Source organism: Littorina saxatilis, linkage group LG6, assembly GCF_037325665.1.
Source record: "Littorina saxatilis isolate snail1 linkage group LG6, US_GU_Lsax_2.0, whole genome shotgun sequence".
Lineage (NCBI taxonomy): Eukaryota > Metazoa > Mollusca > Gastropoda > Littorinimorpha > Littorinidae > Littorina > Littorina saxatilis.
Genome location: NC_090250.1, coordinates 30831650 through 30848608, shown reverse-complemented (window position 1 = coordinate 30848608; position 16959 = coordinate 30831650). Strand labels below are relative to the sequence as shown.

At 41.8% G+C, this 16959-nt stretch overlaps 2 protein-coding genes across 3 annotated transcripts in view; both read right to left on the bottom strand.

The window, feature by feature from the left end:
* Positions 1–5287, bottom strand: part of LOC138968998 (uncharacterized) — a 71880-nt gene extending 66593 nt beyond the window's left edge. The window contains exon 1 of one of the 2 annotated variants that reach the window (XM_070341687.1): positions 4918–5287. The gene's annotated coding sequence lies outside the window, so the exon portion shown is untranslated. Of the gene's footprint in view, positions 1–1469; positions 2037–4917 lie in introns of those variants that run through there. The other variant, XM_070341688.1, reaches the window with a different exon arrangement.
* A 4196-nt stretch (positions 5288–9483) lies between these two features.
* Positions 9484–16562, bottom strand: LOC138968982 (uncharacterized). Its single transcript, XM_070341664.1, has 5 exons — positions 16506–16562; positions 15890–15990; positions 12518–12643; positions 11478–11590; positions 9484–9548 (listed from the first exon to the last, which is right to left on the bottom strand). Exons 2-5 carry the CDS (start codon positions 15985–15987, stop codon positions 9517–9519), a joined length of 369 nt encoding a protein of 122 aa, XP_070197765.1. The 5' UTR covers positions 15988–15990; positions 16506–16562; the 3' UTR covers positions 9484–9516.
* Positions 16563–16959: the final 397 nt, after the last annotated feature.

The following is a 16959-nucleotide window of genomic DNA, read 5'->3' as shown; positions in this document are numbered from 1 at the left end:
GTTTCTCGGTCTCACACCTCGCACTGAGCCCAGTTCACAGACCACACCACAAAATAATGATCAGCGCATCTGGCAGATAAGTCAGGTTGTGGATTTAATTTGTCAAGGCCTCCAAGGTAACTGTGGCATGTTGCCGTCTGATACGTGCGTGTCATACTGTGATGACACGTTACACATGCGGTACAACTGACACTTCAGTTTTCGTCCATGTACTCAACCTGTATAGAACTTTCGTTAATCAAAGAGAAATGTACGTGTAGAGTTGATAATCAGTGTGAACTAAACACATGTTGATGGCTCCAGTCCTTCAAACATCAGCCGTCATGAGCAATCTTCAAATGAACCATCAGATTTGGCGTACAAACGACGAAAATACCTCTTTTCTGGGCTCCCCCCCCCCCCCCCTCCTTCCTACTATAAAATTAGCTACATTCGCAATGCCAGTTTAGTTGGGTTTGGTTTTTTAAACACAATTGAACACACACACACACACACACACACACACACACACACACACACACACACACACACACACACACACACACACGAGAGGGGTTCACTAGTCCGAGGGTTCACTAGTCAGAGGGTCCACTAGTCCGAGGGTTCACTAGTCCGAGGGTCCACTAGTCCGAGGGTTCACTAGTCCGAGGGTTCACTAGTCCGAGGGTTCACTATAGACGCTTGAACAAAGGATATTCAATTTGATTTGTTTTTATTTTGTGTGTGTATGTGTGCGTGGATGTGCGTGGCCGTGCGTGTGTTTTTCACTACTGTGGGAACCAAATCGAAGAATATTCTCATAAAAACACTGAGTTGTTTTCATTCAAAAAGATAATGTGGTGTTTTATATTTGACTGAAGAAATCTCAGACTATTTCCCCCAAGAAACTTAGTTATTTATATTTTGACTGAAGAAAGGATATCAAATTTATCAGGATACCGCCCCGACTGGACAATTACGTGATCGAACTGCCTACAGTTTTTAGTCATATTATATAGCACCTCGGGTTTCCTTTTGCCCGTGAGGGTCAATTAGTTATCCCACCGACCTGAATTATGGAGAGGATCGAGCCTGGGTTTTACTACAGCCTCACACATAATTTCATTGAAATCGGTTCTCAAACATCGGATATCTATTTGCGGACAGACAGACAGACAGACAGACAGACAGACAGACAGACAGACAGACACACACACACACACACACACACACACACACACACAGAGACAGACACACACACACACAGACAGACAGACACAGTGAAACCTATATACCGCCTTTTAAGGGGCGGTATAATAACTGAAAAATCAAGCGTCTATAGTGAACCCTCGGACTAGTGAACCCTTGGACTAGTGAACCCTCGGACTAGTGGGACGAACTGGAAAATCAAGCGTCTATAGTAAACCCTCGGACTAGTGAACCCTCGGACTAGTGGGACGTTCCCCCCACACACACACAAAAACACTTACCTTCAAAAATTCAACCAGCATACCAAGACATTGTCCAGAGTTGAAGAATACAGTACACCAATTTGATGTATACCCTTTGCAGTTTGCTGTAAAAGAATTCAGCCCTCGGCACCAGAGAGCGACAACCACCGCTGAACACGACGTTGACGACAGCAGTCAAGTCGGCACTGCTACGATGGCAGACAAACTACAAACACTCACTTTTTATTTTAATTTTAAAACCAGCAGGCCAAAGCTTATTCAGTGGTGACACCGCAATGTCTTAACGATTGAAGGAGAAACCTTGTCATTCGCACATAATATGTGGAATCACTGGCTCGCCTTTTGGTCAACATTCTCCGTGAAAGTGGAAGTCCGGATCGTCGACTGACTCTTTACACCACGGGTGACAGTACCTACCCAAAATCAACAACGCTCGTCTTACGGTGACAGTCCCGCCTGTAAGCGCTAGCAGCACACGACCACTAACCACGTGTGTGACAACAATCATAGGCAACGCTTCCAGACAAAGCCAGACAATAGCCTTATTCCCCCCTGACACCAGACACAAATCTCTGATGGTAGCGGCAGACCGTGACGTGTATACTGGAACCCTCCGACCCCCCGCCAGCACAGGGCTTCAATGATTATTGCTGTCTCATTTACCTGCGATCACAGGTGCTTGGAACATCTTTAGCCGGAAATGGCCTTAACCTTCGCCACACACATTGGACGCAAAAGCACCCAGAATTTCAATTAGACCTACATCATTGTGTCAGTTTTCACACAGTCTCAATGTGCGTGCTTTCATGAATTTGTTAAAGGATATGAACATAAGCTATACCTCCAAACGGTGTGATTTTGTTCACTACAACAACAAAAACAATCAAATAAACGACAAAATCGTTATGGAAAGTTTGATGATGAAACTCTTGCCTAAAGATGAATGTGGAATCACTGGCTCGTATCTGAGTCAACATTAGTGACTTTTGATAATGGTGGTCCCCGAGTAATTAATTACACACCATCAAACATTTTCTTTCATTGCCGGATCAGCGTCAAAAATGAAAACACAGAAGAACGTTTATTTCCCGTTCTTTCAGTCGCCACTGCCACAGCAAACGAGGTTAGAATAATATCAAATTGATCAAATGCTTGTACAGACTAGACAACGGGCGATAAATGAAGAAGAAAAAAACCCTCTGCTGGTACTGTCATGTTCAAGCTGAAATAGATACAACAAACAGAAGGAGAGAAATCGGTGGCAACTTTTTTTTTTTAACTTGTGGGAGGGGTACGGGTTGGAGTGGTGGCGGGGGGGGGGGGGGGGTGGGGGTGGTGATGGTGGTGACTTTGGGTCAGGAAAACGTCTAGTACCAAGTGCCTGTTGACGCCATAGTACCAATCACAGATAAACGTACTCCGCTTTGAGACTAAAGGGAGGGGAAAGTCCATGTCCGCCTTTACTTTGAACCCCGCCTCCACACAACCATAGACCTATATTAGACAACATAGGCATTTGTCTCGCCACACTGCACACCAAAAAATGCTAATTCTCTTCAAAAATAATACGATGTTTGGAGAAAGATAGAGGTGCTGCGGAAAGGTAATACAGGTGAGTTTGGAGAAGAACCGCGGCGATAAGAAAGCGCAATTATGCGTGAATGTTTGTATTATTTTAGTGCGTGATTGCCTGGCTGAACATTGGAAAAGAACCGATTGTTCGTGAAAGATTGGTGTCAGGTTATAATCTTGACTTCCACAATCTAGGGTCTTCCTTCTTAGTACTTTGATTGAAAAATCATTTTGAGAATCGAATATACGCGTAATGCATCATGTTTCCAAAAGAAATTGTTTTATGATAAAATGTGTTTGCTCTGTTTCTAAGATTTTTTTCTTGCCTTTGTGTATGTGTGTTCCCGGTGTGTGTGTGTGCCCGGCCGGTGTGTGTGTGTGTGTGTGCTTCTGACAGGATAAACAAGTCGCGTAAGGCGAAATAACAACAGGATAACACGCTTTTCTGTATGTCTATTCTTTTTAGCTTACTGAGTTTGTTTTTAATCCAAACATATCTTATATGCATGTTTTTGGAATCAGGGACCGACAAGGAATAAGATGAAATTGTTTTTAAATCGATTTCGGACAATTATTAATTTTAATCATAATATGCATATTTTTAATTTTCAGAGCTTGTTTGTAATCCAAATATAACATATGTATATGTTTTTGGAATCAGAAAATGACGAAGAACATTACAAGATGAAATTATTTTTGGATCGTTTAATAAAATAATAATTTTAATTACAAGTTTCCGATTTTTAATGACCAAACCCATTCTTCTTCTTCTTCCATATTGTGACCACGGTCATTTTGGCTGACCATTATGTCACATTGTGGAGGGTTGCAGATTCCAAAGAGTGAAAAAAAAAAAAAAAAAAAAAAAAACCCTAGCTATAATCTACTGGGGGCTGGGGAGTTCCTGCACAATGCAGGAACTCGACTCCTGCGCAGTACAGGAGTCTGGGGCCTGGGGGTGTGAGAGGAGGAGGGATGAAGGGGTCTCGTTCCAGTCCCTGATTGTTCTTGGGAGGAAGCTGTTCTTTCCGCTGTAGTTTGTTCTCGCTGGGATCCGCTTAAATTGCTGTCTCTCTGTGGGGACTCCTCTTCTAGCCCTTGGGGCGAGTAGGTGTAGCTCCTCGCACCTCACATGTGCGGATCCCGATGTGATCTTCTTCAGCATGGAGAGCCTGGCCTCTTTCCTGCGTTCTTCTAGCGAGGGCCACTCTAGTTCGTTGACTGAGCATGTCGTCCACGCTGGCCGTCTGTTTGTGTTCATTAGTTTTTAAGCCAAGAAGCTGAAACGCTATACCAAAGTCCGGCCTTCGTCGAAGATTGCTTTGCCAAAATTTCAATCAAGTTGATTGAAAAATGAGGGTGTGACAGGGCCACCTCAACTTTTACAAAAAGCCGGATATGACGTCATCAAAGGTATTTATCGAAAAAATGAAAAAAAAGTCCGGAGATATCATTTTCAGGAACTCTCATGTCAAGTTTCATGAAGACCGGTCCAGTAGTTTAGTCTGAATCGCTCTACACACACACACGCACAAACAGACAGACAGACACACACATACACCACGACCCTCGTCTCGATTCCCCCTCTATGTTAAAACATTTAGTCAAAACTTGACTAAATGTAAAAAGCATTCAATTACAAGAACTGAACTCTATAAAAACAACAAAACTTGAAACTGATGGTAGCTACATCGTCAGTGTTACAGAAACCAACACTGAACAGATTTCCGAATGGATTTGCAGGAAGGACAGACATGCATAGAAACTAGAAAGAGAGGAAGACAGAGACGGAGAGAGTTAATTTTGAATAGTAAGACGGGTGTCGACACAATTAGATAATTCAAATTGCAATTTAAATGAGTTTGAACAAGCTCGATCTTATATGCCAGCTTACTTGATCAGTTCGTTGCAGGCTGCTCAGTCGTACGTCAATGCATAGGCCATTCAGGCAGCTCAGTATCTACCACATCTATCACCCAATGATAATCAGTGAAGACAAATAAATTATTTGTCTCCTCACTCTCCTCTTTGCAGGTTGCAATGCCAAATAAGGCATACAAACTCAAATCTGTTCCTTTTCTTCGCCTCCATGGCAATACCAGACACTTGGACACTTGAATCAAACGCTCGGTTTTATCAGACAAGCGTAAGATAAGTTCATACAGTTTCTATCTCTAAGCAAACACTCGTAGCCATTGCCAAAGCATGGCCAGTGGGAGAGATAGGACAATGGTGTGAAAGACACGTACCTAAAAGCCTCTCCGCACGAATCGGAAACAATCACACTGACAATCGACACGACCGATCTTCGATTAGCTATTCGGGACAGGCGCCCAACGGTTTACATGATTTTAGTTATCTGGTTCAATGTCTTATGCTTGCTTGACAAAATGAATGTAATGTATGCCACTGGAAAAGGCGATGTTCGGAAATAACTGTCGCAGTGTTTGTATTGCCGGGTTGTGAAAGAGTGAATACTAATTTTGCTTTGATTGAGGAAAACTTTCCCAAGAGACATTATAGGCCAGTGTGTCTGAAGCACGTGTGGAAAGTTTGCCTTAAAGCTGTGGTCTATTTATGACTTTCGGGGGCTACGAGGTTGAACAAGAAGAGCAAACGCTCGATCGAGTCACTTTCGCAGTTCTGAATATTATATGAGGCATCAGATGGACAGGAAGAAATTGCTATTCACAACACAATGAGTCACGTTCACATAAAATTTGAGCCCGGTCACTTTTATAGTTTCAGAGAAAAGCCCAACGTTAAGTTGTGTGTTGCCGAACAGAAAAGGCTAGTTATCTCCCTTGTTTTTCTGATAACGTTCGTAAAAGGCTACAGATGTAAATACTTTGATGTAAAGAATAATCCTACAAAGTTTCAATCACATCCGATGAACTTTGTCAAAGATATAAAATGTCTAATTTTTCCTTTGACGCTGACCTGTGACCTTGAAAAAGGTCAAAGGTCAACGAAACCATCGTTAAAGTGTAGAGGTCATTGGAGGTCACGACTAAACAAAATATGAGCCCGATCGCTTTGATAGTTTCCGAGAAAAGTTTGTCAAAGATATAAAATGTCTAATTTTTCCTTTGACGCTGACCTGTGACCTTGAAAAAGGTCAAAGGTCAACGAAACCATCGTTAAAGTGTAGAGGTCATTGGAGGTCACGACTAAACAAAATATGAGCCCGATCGCTTTGATAGTTTCCGAGAAAAGTCCAACGTTAAGGTGGTGTCTACGGACGGCCGGCCGGACGGCCGGCCGGCCGGCCGGACAGACTAACACTGACCGATTACATAGAGTCACTTTTTCTCAAGTGACTCAAAAATAGGGACACAATCATGTACAGATTTCTGTACAGCAAACACTACCCGAAACCCCACCTACACGGCGTGTATGACCTTGAGAGCTTCAGTCAACGCTTGAATTTGGCAGTGGTAACATCCGGTTTGCTCTCTCAGAGCTGAGCATAATTGTCAAGAAGGATCGAGCAGAAAAAATAAACCGACTTGGCAGGGATTCGAACTTAAGGCCTCGGGGCCTCGAAATGTTGGGGCCGATGTCTTAACCGCTAGGCCACTTCACCAGTGTTGTTACAGATAAAAAATTGATAATTTCATATCATTCTACGCTTGAATTACCAATCATGCGTTGCAAAAACGTAAAAATTGACATTAAAATTTGCCTTTATTTGCAAACATGTTTCACGGAATCGCAGTACATGTTTACACCGTCATGCTACACGACATTCGCGCCATGCAAATAGCTGCGATATCTCTATTTACAACATGCAAGAAAATGACAAGAACAGTAATTGAATCTCTCCAAAGCTCTGTGCAGTTGAAACCAGACATCTAAGAAATAGTTATACAACAGTAACATGCAATCACTTCTGAACAACGGGCGGATAGAGATATAAATCATGCTGCTTCAAGAATAACATAACATGAATTCATAGGGGAAGGGCTTCTAATATGGACCGGCTCCTAATATGGACCACCTCCGCAGTGTTCTGACAAACTAACGGCGCTAGAGCGCTCAAAAAAGTTTTATTCGCTGTATTTACCCTCTCTGGATAACTTGCACATGTCAAAACAGTTGCAGAAACACAATTCTCAAAACCGTTTTTTTCACTTTTGGTAGCGTTCACTCTAAATTTGCCGCCTAAAACGGACTCGTTTCTGTCCACAGCCAAAGCTTTTATCACACAAAAACTGCTACATATGACAGCTAAGACCGTATTTGTTACATTTTAGCAGTGTTGACCCCGAGTTTCTACTGCAAACAAAAAATAATAGCAAAATGTCAAAGTATGTGCGAGTCCCCTAATATGGACCACCTTCAACAAATCGAAGAAAATAAAAGCTAAAGGCTATTTTCATTAATTCAGTAAAAAGCTTGCTGGAAATAACCTATAACTAGCCCTCGAGATTTAAAGAAAATTATAACAAAAAGTCTTCTTTTCGTGGAAGTTGATAATTTCACTTATTTTTCACTCTGTTTTTGATAAGCTTCTTTAGTTTCCCTGTGTGCTTCAAATAATGCTCTCATCATCCCGAAACAGATAAATCTAAAGCATATTTTAATTAGTTTGACTTGTACACTAAGTTGTATCATGTTATTTTGAAGTAAAGGGGGCTTTTTACAGTGATTCGTGAAGGCCGCTTCACTGGTCCATATTAGGCGCCCAGGCTCCTAATATGGACCATTTGTGATTTTTTTCTGTATTTAATTTTGGCTGAATATCTATCACAGCGATTTCACTCAGATTAGGCCTCACGGTTAACCTAAGAGAGAAGGACTACCAAACACAAAATGAAACTTCTTCGCAAGAAAACAAGCTAGTTATTAGCATGAAACAAAAAATGGTCCATATTAGGAGCCCTTCCCCTATCAATGTTTTTCCTTCTTTTTCTCAATTGGCGCAGTAGCCTAGTGGTTAGGACACGAGACACGAAGTCTCGAGGTCGAGAGTTCGAATCTTCGCCGGGGCGGTTTTTTTTCCCCTTGATCTCTCTTGAAGATAAAATACGATCAGTCTTGAGAGAGCAAACCGGATGTTATCCCTGCAAAATTCAAGCGTTGACTGAAGCTCTCAAGGTCATACACGCCGTATAGGTGGGGTTTCGGGTAGCGTTTGCTGTACAGAATTCTGTACATGATTGTTTCCCTATCTTTTCAACCTCGTAGCCCCGGAAAGTCATAAATAGACCACAGCTTTAATGAAAGCAAGAGTATTCACTCTTTCACAACCCATACAAACCCGAGAGAGTTATTTCCGGAGTTCGTCTTTTTGCTGTCCTTGCATGATCACTTAGTAATTTTGGGGTTTATTTTAGTTGGTATGATGTCAATAAAAGTTTGCTCATGGGTATTGATCATAAAGTAGGTTACCGTTCTGCAAAGCCTCACGTTTTTCCAGGGTATTGGAAAAATAACATCGGGAAACTATGCCATTTTTCTCTTACGTATGTTTGCATTCTCCCCATGTTACTCTGAAAATCTGACAGACGGTGAACAAATACTTTGCTGACATGCGTAGTTCATCGTGTTATAACACTACACATAAAAACTGACCAATCCTTTCATTTCTTGCTAATAAAACAACCGAGAAATTCTCAGATTTCTCTAACGCTGTTATCATAATGAGCGGGTAGAACAACGAAGCACTACCAGTTCAAGATGCCCCTACTTCGAGATTCTCCCTTAACCTTGAACATTTGCTAAGTTTGTAACCACCACTAGTTGATGTTAAAATACAAGTCGACAACTTTTTGTCATCCTCAGAATAAACAAAAACTTCCGTTACCAAATGTTTACCTCACCAGCATTGCTATCATTTTCTCATTATTTGTGTAGTTCAGATTAATTTTAAATCTATTATTTATGTGGGAGCTGTATATTTTGATGTGTTATTGCCCGACATTTTTTCTATGTAAATATTGAATTTTGATGTCCAATATGTGTTGTAAACCACCTTGTCGTTTGACATTAAGGTGAAGGGAAGCAACTCCTGCTTAAAATGGCATATCACTGGGTTTCGCATTAGCCACAAACCATACAAAAATAAAAATCCCGTTGGACTAGCGCTTGATTTTTGTTTGCTTGCTTGTGTATTTTTGTGCGTAGCTTGATTAGCCTAATCACTTTTTTCTGGATGAGAAAATGATGGGGAGCTAGACAGGACAGGATTATTATTATCTTCGCTTGACACACTCCCATGCACACATACAATGGTATACACAATCTAGTCTTCCCTTCACACGTTCGTCAGGTCTGCTTTGAAGGTGCATTATTTATGGCAACACGTTTGTACATTAACTCACACAGACATAGACCTGCAAAAAATCTTGGGCAGAAAGAGCAAAGACAGAAATTGAGAGAAAATGACTGACAAGATTCATTCTTAGCCAAGGCATACCTCACATGTCCACACACGAAAAACAATGTAACACAAGAGTACTGTACACTTATCAACCATTTATTTCCACATTTACTCATTGTCTACGTTCAAGGTCTGCTTGCCTGCAACAGAAAAGAAAACCACTATTACAATATGATCACTATTTTGAAAGATAGAGAGAGGGATGGAGAGAGAGGAAGAAAAAGAGAGAGAACACATTCTTGGCAGGTAAAAATACCCAGTACGACTGCTCATCTTTTCTGCGCAAACATGCACTACCTTTTATTGTTTCTTTATTTCTTTATTTGGTGTTTAACGTCGTTTTCAACCACGAAGGTTATATCGCGACGGGGAAAGGGGGGGAGATAGGATAGAGCCACTTGTCAATTGTTTCTTGTTCACAAAAGCACTAATCAAAAATTTGCTCCAGGGGCTTGCAACGTAGTACAATATATTACCTTACTGGGAGAATGCAAGTTTCCAGTACAAAGGACTTAACATTTCTTACATACTGCTTGACTAAAATCTTCACAAAAATTGACTATATTCAATACAAGAAACACTTAACAAGGGTAAAAGGAGAAACAGAATCCGTTAGTCGCCTCTTACGACATGCTGGGGAGCATCGGGTAAATTCTTCCCCCTAACCCGCGGGGGGATTTATTGTTTCTGCCTTCAAATATCTGAAGATGAAAGCTAATGCAGGGATCGCGTTAACGCATGTTTTTTTTGCGTATTTGACGCGTTTTAAAATCCGCCCACGCATGTTCCCGGCGCTTATGCGTAACGCGTACGCAAAACAACTTCTATTCAAAACGGCATGCTCAGCAGCACATACCAATACTGAATCAGACTATAGCACACGCGCGCGAGTTTAGAATCTTTAGTCTGTTCTGGATCAACAATAACACAAGCGCACGAGTTCAAATCTAAAGTCTGTTTTGGATCAAACAAAATGAGGTGACGTCCTCTCGGCATAAGAGTGTCGCAAGCGACGCAAAGCAACGCCGGTCGGTTTTCTGAAACAGAACATACACCCAAAATGCACTGGGCGTGTGGCGCCAAATCTAGGCCATGCTTTCAGTTCAAGCCTGTCTTTGATTCATTCAAAACGGCATGCAGCGAAAGTTGTCCCCGTTTTTTCGCACATCGCCGCGAATTCCAGAGCAGATGTGAGCGCCGGAAATAGGTGAGTAAAATGCGTGCTTTTGACATGATTTAACCGTGTTATAGTGTGACGCAAAATCGGTTCTGCTTTACGCGTTTTTTGGCCGACATTGCGTAAGCCGTACGCAATTTGAAAAATCCTAGCGCGATCCCTGTAATGGCTATACTAAATGGGTTCAGTTTAGAGATTGGCTTGGGTTTTGTTCACTAGAGGTCCATTGACTGACTCAGCCATGAATCAATCAGTCATTTTACAAACCAATCGGTCAAGAAAAAAAACCGTTCCTTCCGCCACGGGACTGCCGCAATTGTGCATTACGGCAGTGAGGAGAAACTTCTGAAAGTTGTTTACAATGTACAAATGAGAGGACATTTAATTTCAATTCTTCATTTTCTTGTTTATTTTCCAATGGTCTTACATGAAGAGGAAGAAAAGGGTAAAGTGTCGACCAAGTCGGGAGATACACACGCTGAGGCTGGGATGAAGAAGCGACTATCGGGCCCGAGTTACAATCGCCTGCTCACCAAGTCCTGCTGCGAATCCTTTCGATCACAATTTTCACCAAAATAAGACTGACTGCAGCATGTCTATCGGTCAATTGACGGATTGAGACCTATGTGTGTCGGTCTTTTCCGAATTTAGCATGGCAAAAAGACCGATGACCGATTCCCAAGCCAATCCCTGTCAGTTCCGTGTACATTTGCAAAAGGCAGGATGGGAGCGTCAAATCATATCCTGATCTTATGCCACATTTGGGCAAATCCTTGATGGAAGATCGTGCCCACAATGATTGAACATCAAATGATCACTCCTATCATAATCTGACGTCCTTTTCACAGGGCTATTTAGGGAGGGAAAACCAGTGTGGGCGACTCTCTCTCACCTTTGTAGTCAGCGCAGGGGACGTATGTGACCAGAGTGTACAGGCGGTGCACAGAGTCCTCATCCTCGTTACGCTTACGAGCCAGGCGAACGCGCACCCTGTAGGGAACGTGTCTGAAAACAAACAAAATCTTTGTTATTTTCCTACAGAAGTCCGAGGCATAAATTTAGCAACTTACTAAAAAAACAAAAAGGCACAACTCTATTGTCTGCCTTCTAATATCTTATTATTGATTTAAAATGAAAAAGTGGTGAAACCAACAGCCAAGGATAACAATTACTAAGTTATTAACTTTATTTTAGCTCCAATAACAAGTCTTCCCCTCTTCTTTCTTGATTTTGGAACATGAGCAGTCTATCTGTTATGGATTACTGCTTGACTGTGACCCTCTTCTTTTTACTGTTGTTTAAATTTTAATTGTATGTGCGTACGACATGCCATCAACTTCATTTTGTCTCAACATTATCTGTATGTCAGTCCACTGGGAAGACAATTAGTACTTGTGAATGTTTTGTCCTGTCCATAATAATTAGAATGGAATATTTGTATAGTGCTTCTCTGCAACTCAAAGCATTTTTGAAACATGAATGGTTTTTTATTTCCATCTTACAATCAGGACGCGCCTCTGCCCTCTTTCAAATAAGACATGTTGGGCCTCAGATTGTCTCCCCTGACCAAATTTTTTCAAAATCTGGATTTTGACTCAAGAATCCTACATTTTGTGGACAGCTGGACAATGAATTGATCAAATACCTGGCGGACACAAGGAACCTCATGTGACTTTAAAGCAGCATAAGATCAGCCCTCAGCACAAACATGCACTGCACCGTTTTAAGCCATCTGCTTGTTTTTTGCCCTTGGTATGTTTTTTGGGGAATTGTTCACATTTATGTCATTGTTTGACAGGCCTCACCGTCTCGCTAACCTCGTTCACTACTGGAGTATGGCATGATGGGAAGAATGTTATGCAAGTATTATGCAAGGTTAAGGCTCATTTTTGAGTCGGGATTATTTGTTCAAATGAAAAGTGGTGTTCGTACCTGATGCCCTGGGACCAGAGGTGCTTGTTGAGACGGATGTCCACTCTGACGTCAGGGGTGCCCATCATCTTCTCGGCAAACTTGCGGATCTCCTTGATGGCACGAGGGGCCCTCTTCTTGAAGCCACTGTTCACAGCAACACATAAACATTAATGTTAACAATATGACAAGAAAAACTGCAAACCTAATCAGTAACTGCAGTGTTGTTCCCAGACTAAAAGGAGAGTAGTAGGTCAGTTGAACGGGGAATGAAATTTGTAATGTCCACATTCCAAGCTACAAAAAATATTAATACAAAACTGTTCAGTCTAAAGACCACCAACATGTCAAAACTATCTGACGGTCTACTGGTCAGGGTACAGAACAATGCATGGGATCAAAAAGCATGTGACAATGATTTAAGACTGAGCAGGCCTGGGAATGAGTAAAAGTGGTTTGGGCATACTGACGGGAAAATGTTGCGTTTTAAGCATTTTTAAGGGCACATGGAGGCTCTTTTCTTACACAATTAGAAAAGGACGTCGTCGTATCATTTCCAGGCCTGCTGAGGCCCGAGACAGAGTGAGAACAACACAGTAACTGTACATTTAAATAAAAAGAAAACACACCAGTAACCAGGTTAGGTAAGTTTAATTCAATATTTCGGCATGTAACTGCCGTCTTCAGGATGGTATGGAAAGACGGCACGTGATATACAGTGTAATGAATTGTTATGATAATGTAACTGTACATGTATGACTAACAGTAGCACTTGATGCAAATACCTTTATTTCTTTCCGCTGACCCACCATCACTAAACTAAACAAAGTTAACACTGATCTCAGTGATCGGATAGATAACAGTTGGTAACAAGAGGCGAAGCCATCAAGGCTCACGTAAGAAATCGACAAACAGTAACACAAACTCAATCACTCCGTCACACACACACACACACACACACACCGGCACACACCCAGAAAGAGCATAAGTGAAACTGTGCAAGAAAGCGAGACACTAGATCTAGATCTGTCTGTCTGCATGTAGCCTACTTACAGGGACACGACTGCCAACTAGTCTCGGCGCGCTCAAAATAATAATGACCGAGACTTTCAGTACTTCCTTCGCGTGACGTCTAACCCTCTTACGTCATAATGTGACGTCAATGTAATGTGACGTCTTCAAATGTTAGAGTTTCTACCACAGACATACACACGCACGCACGCACATACGCACGCACAGACAGACAAAGTTACGATCGCATAGGCTACACTTACGTGAGCCAAAAATGAACACTAAAAAGAATGCAGTCGAAGCGGTGAATCACAGAATGCCTTACTGTACGTGTTAGCACATCTGTGTGCAGTATACTGTTCTACCACTATACCAGTGTTGGCCATTCTGTTCCCTTCTCTAACTTACTGACTTGTCACTTAGTCCAAGTCCCATTATTTCTTTTTCCATTTTCACACTTTCTCTACATTGAACTCGAAAACATGTCTTTATCTTTTATGTAGCAGGGATGTCGTTCGGCGTCGGACATCGGCCGATTAAAAGGCTCAAATGTCCGATTCACTTAGCCGCATGGCGGTCAGATGTCCTATAGTTTTCAACTGAGCGCTGTCATTGTCCGATAAGAACTCCATTCCTTCGGACAGCGTGTTATTTGATCATTTTTCTTTCATGATAATAATCTTCAAAAAGTGACCAAGTGTTCTCGCGTACAGGTGCACTGAAGTTGTGCAGTGCAGATCTTGCGTTTTACGAACCGTTTGCGGTATGAGCTGTTTGCGTACATCCGTCTACAGCACTAAAGTTAGGAGTATGGGAGACAACTCCAACTGACCAAGGCTCGCGTATGCTTTAATTTGCTTTCGGTTAGAGTTGAAGCGCACGGCACTGAATTATGCCACCGAAAAAAGCTAAAGCCTGCCAAACAAACAAAAAAGCTGAACACGTTTGGCGTTTCAACGGCATTGTGTGCTACATTAGGGCCAAGAACATGGGAAAACACGGCTAGCAATAGCATAATTCCGGAAAATGACAGCGCCAATGACAGTCAAAACCTCCACAATCACGGAAAGTAAAGTTTCGTGACTTGAAGATGTACGTGTCGGTACAACAGGACATTCGCACAGACAGTCTTTTAATAAGGTTAACTATTAATGGCTGACCCTGTTTAGTACTAGTTGGTTAGAATTTGACAGCAAAGAGATCATCTATATAGGTTTTGTTGAATATGTCAAGAAAAAGCTCGTCGGGAAATTATGCAGTTTGTGTGCCAATCACAGCCCACTTTGTCAACATCACGGGCCAAAGAATCTAGACACAGCCATCGTCGAACGCTGAAGAAGAAGAAGAAGTGTACCAATCAAAGTAAGAGTGCTGAAGTTTTTGGTTGCTTTTTAGTTTGTTTCTTTTTTGTGTGTGTCCTGTTTGAAACAAAAGTAATAAAACAATATATGCACACAATGTTGGTGCATATATTGACATGTGTGTGTGTGATCATAATTTTGTGTTTTGCACAAAATTATAATGTCCTATTAAAATTTCTGAAAGCAGTCAAATGTCCTAACTCCTATTGATTTTTGTTTGTTTGCTTTACGCCCAGCCGACCACGAAGGGCCATATCAGGGCGGTGCTGCTTTGACATATAACGTGCGCCACACACAAGACAGAAGTCGCAGCACAGGCTTCATGTCTCACCCAGTCACATTATTCTGACACCGGACCAACCAGTCCTAGCACTAACCCCATAATGCCAGACGCCAGGCGGAGCAGCCACTAGATTGCCAATTTTAAAGTCTTAGGTATGACCCGGCCGGGGTTCGAACCCACGACCTCCCGATCACGGGGCGGACGCCTTACCACTAGGCCAACCGTGCCGGTACTCCTATTGATGCCGAAGAGCTCAGGACATATGTCCTATAGGTATGAATTTGTGTCAACATCCCTGATGTAGTCCACAATTGTCTTATCCATTATTCTGCCGCGTTTTGGATTTGACGTTGATAAAAAGAAAAGACCTAACATGTCGCCGCATTTGGGATTTGACGTTGAAATAACAGGTGATACAAAAAACAACTATCTAGATAGTTGAGGTGAAAAGTAAATAAACTATTATTATGCACCTAATCTGTGTGGGTTTTATCAGCAGGCTACTGAGGCTAGTTAATCTCAACCAGCTCTAGTGCATATCAAAAAGAAGAAAAAGTCCTTGGACTTCAGAAACTTTTATACACTCAGGCACTGCCTGGTTATGTATCCGAGTGTGTGTGTAGCTGTGTGTGACTGTGAGTGTATAGTTGATGTTTGAAGGAAGACCCAAAAGCGGAACACAATGGTCAAGAGTTATACTGACCCTTTTATGACACTGATAGACAAAATGTTACTTACATTCCATGGATGCGTTTGTGCAAGTTGATGGTGCACTCTTTAGTGATCACCTCATTGGTGACGGTCTTCTTGTTCTCGCGTCGACGGTTGGGAGCCATTTTCTGAAAAATAATAATTCTCAATGAAAGAAAATGACGATGAAGACTATCAAATCTATCACACTGTGAATCTGCTGTCTTCAACTTTTACAGGAATAAATACCGAGTAAAAATTATCAGTCTCAACGTCAAACTCGAAGCTGATCACCAACATTGATGATGATCAATCTTCTGAGATTATTACACTATAGTAGCTGGACGATTCTGTTTGTAGCATGTCAATTTGGTTGATTAAAATCAACGACACTCATTGTACACCTATTATCCCTCTACTGCCTCAAATGTTCTTCTGACTCGTGTTAGAAAACTGTGATGTGAGGATTGTGTTTACATTTTACTGGTCAGCATGTCCACTTCAACCATTAATCTAATTCACACTATGCAAGATATACAAATAATATTGGGTGGAATCGACGTAACAGACTCAAGGAAATATATACAGGGCTTTAAAACCATTTATTAGTTGAGAAATAATTTGGATTCGAAGGATTTTTCGACTCCTATCTTGATTTCCATACCTTCTTGCGGAAGTGGCCGATGTAAGAGGAAGCAAGCGGTTTTGTGGGAAATCAATACCATTAACTCTGCGCGTAACGTGAACTGAGTCGCTGCACAGTTGCTTCCCTTTAGTTGACCAGCCCTTTCCAAGTCCTCCGACTTCAGTGACACACAACGGCGCGATTCTGCTGGCTGACTGGCTATGTGCGAGTGTGTGTGTGTGTGTGTGGTGTGTGTGTATGTGTGTATGTTAACCAGAAGTTTTATAAACTGTGATGTTCTAAGTGTTTTTGGGTGTTTGTTTTCTGTTGATCTTCATATCTATCTGTACTGCTTCAACAGAAAAGCAAAAAACATCACACAATACTAGAAATGTACCGGTTCAAAACCTAATGTCCACCAGCTAGCAAAAATCTAATATATCAGAGAATACAGAAGAAGGGGGTGGGGGGGGTTGTGAAATAATTGGTGAAA

Bases quoted from the DNA above. Each gene is read 5' to 3' on its own strand.
- LOC138968982 (XM_070341664.1), bottom strand. From the start codon at position 15,987: ATGGCTCCCAACCGTCGACGCGAGAACAAGAAGACCGTCACCAATGAG. The intron at 12,644-15,889 runs GTAAGTAACATT...TGCTGTGAACAG, and splicing joins CACAAACGCATCCATGGAAT to TGGCTTCAAGAAGAGGGCCC. The intron at 9,549-11,477 runs GTGAGAGAGAGT...TTTCTGTTGCAG, and splicing joins CCCCTGCGCTGACTACAAAG to GCAAGCAGACCTTGAACGTA.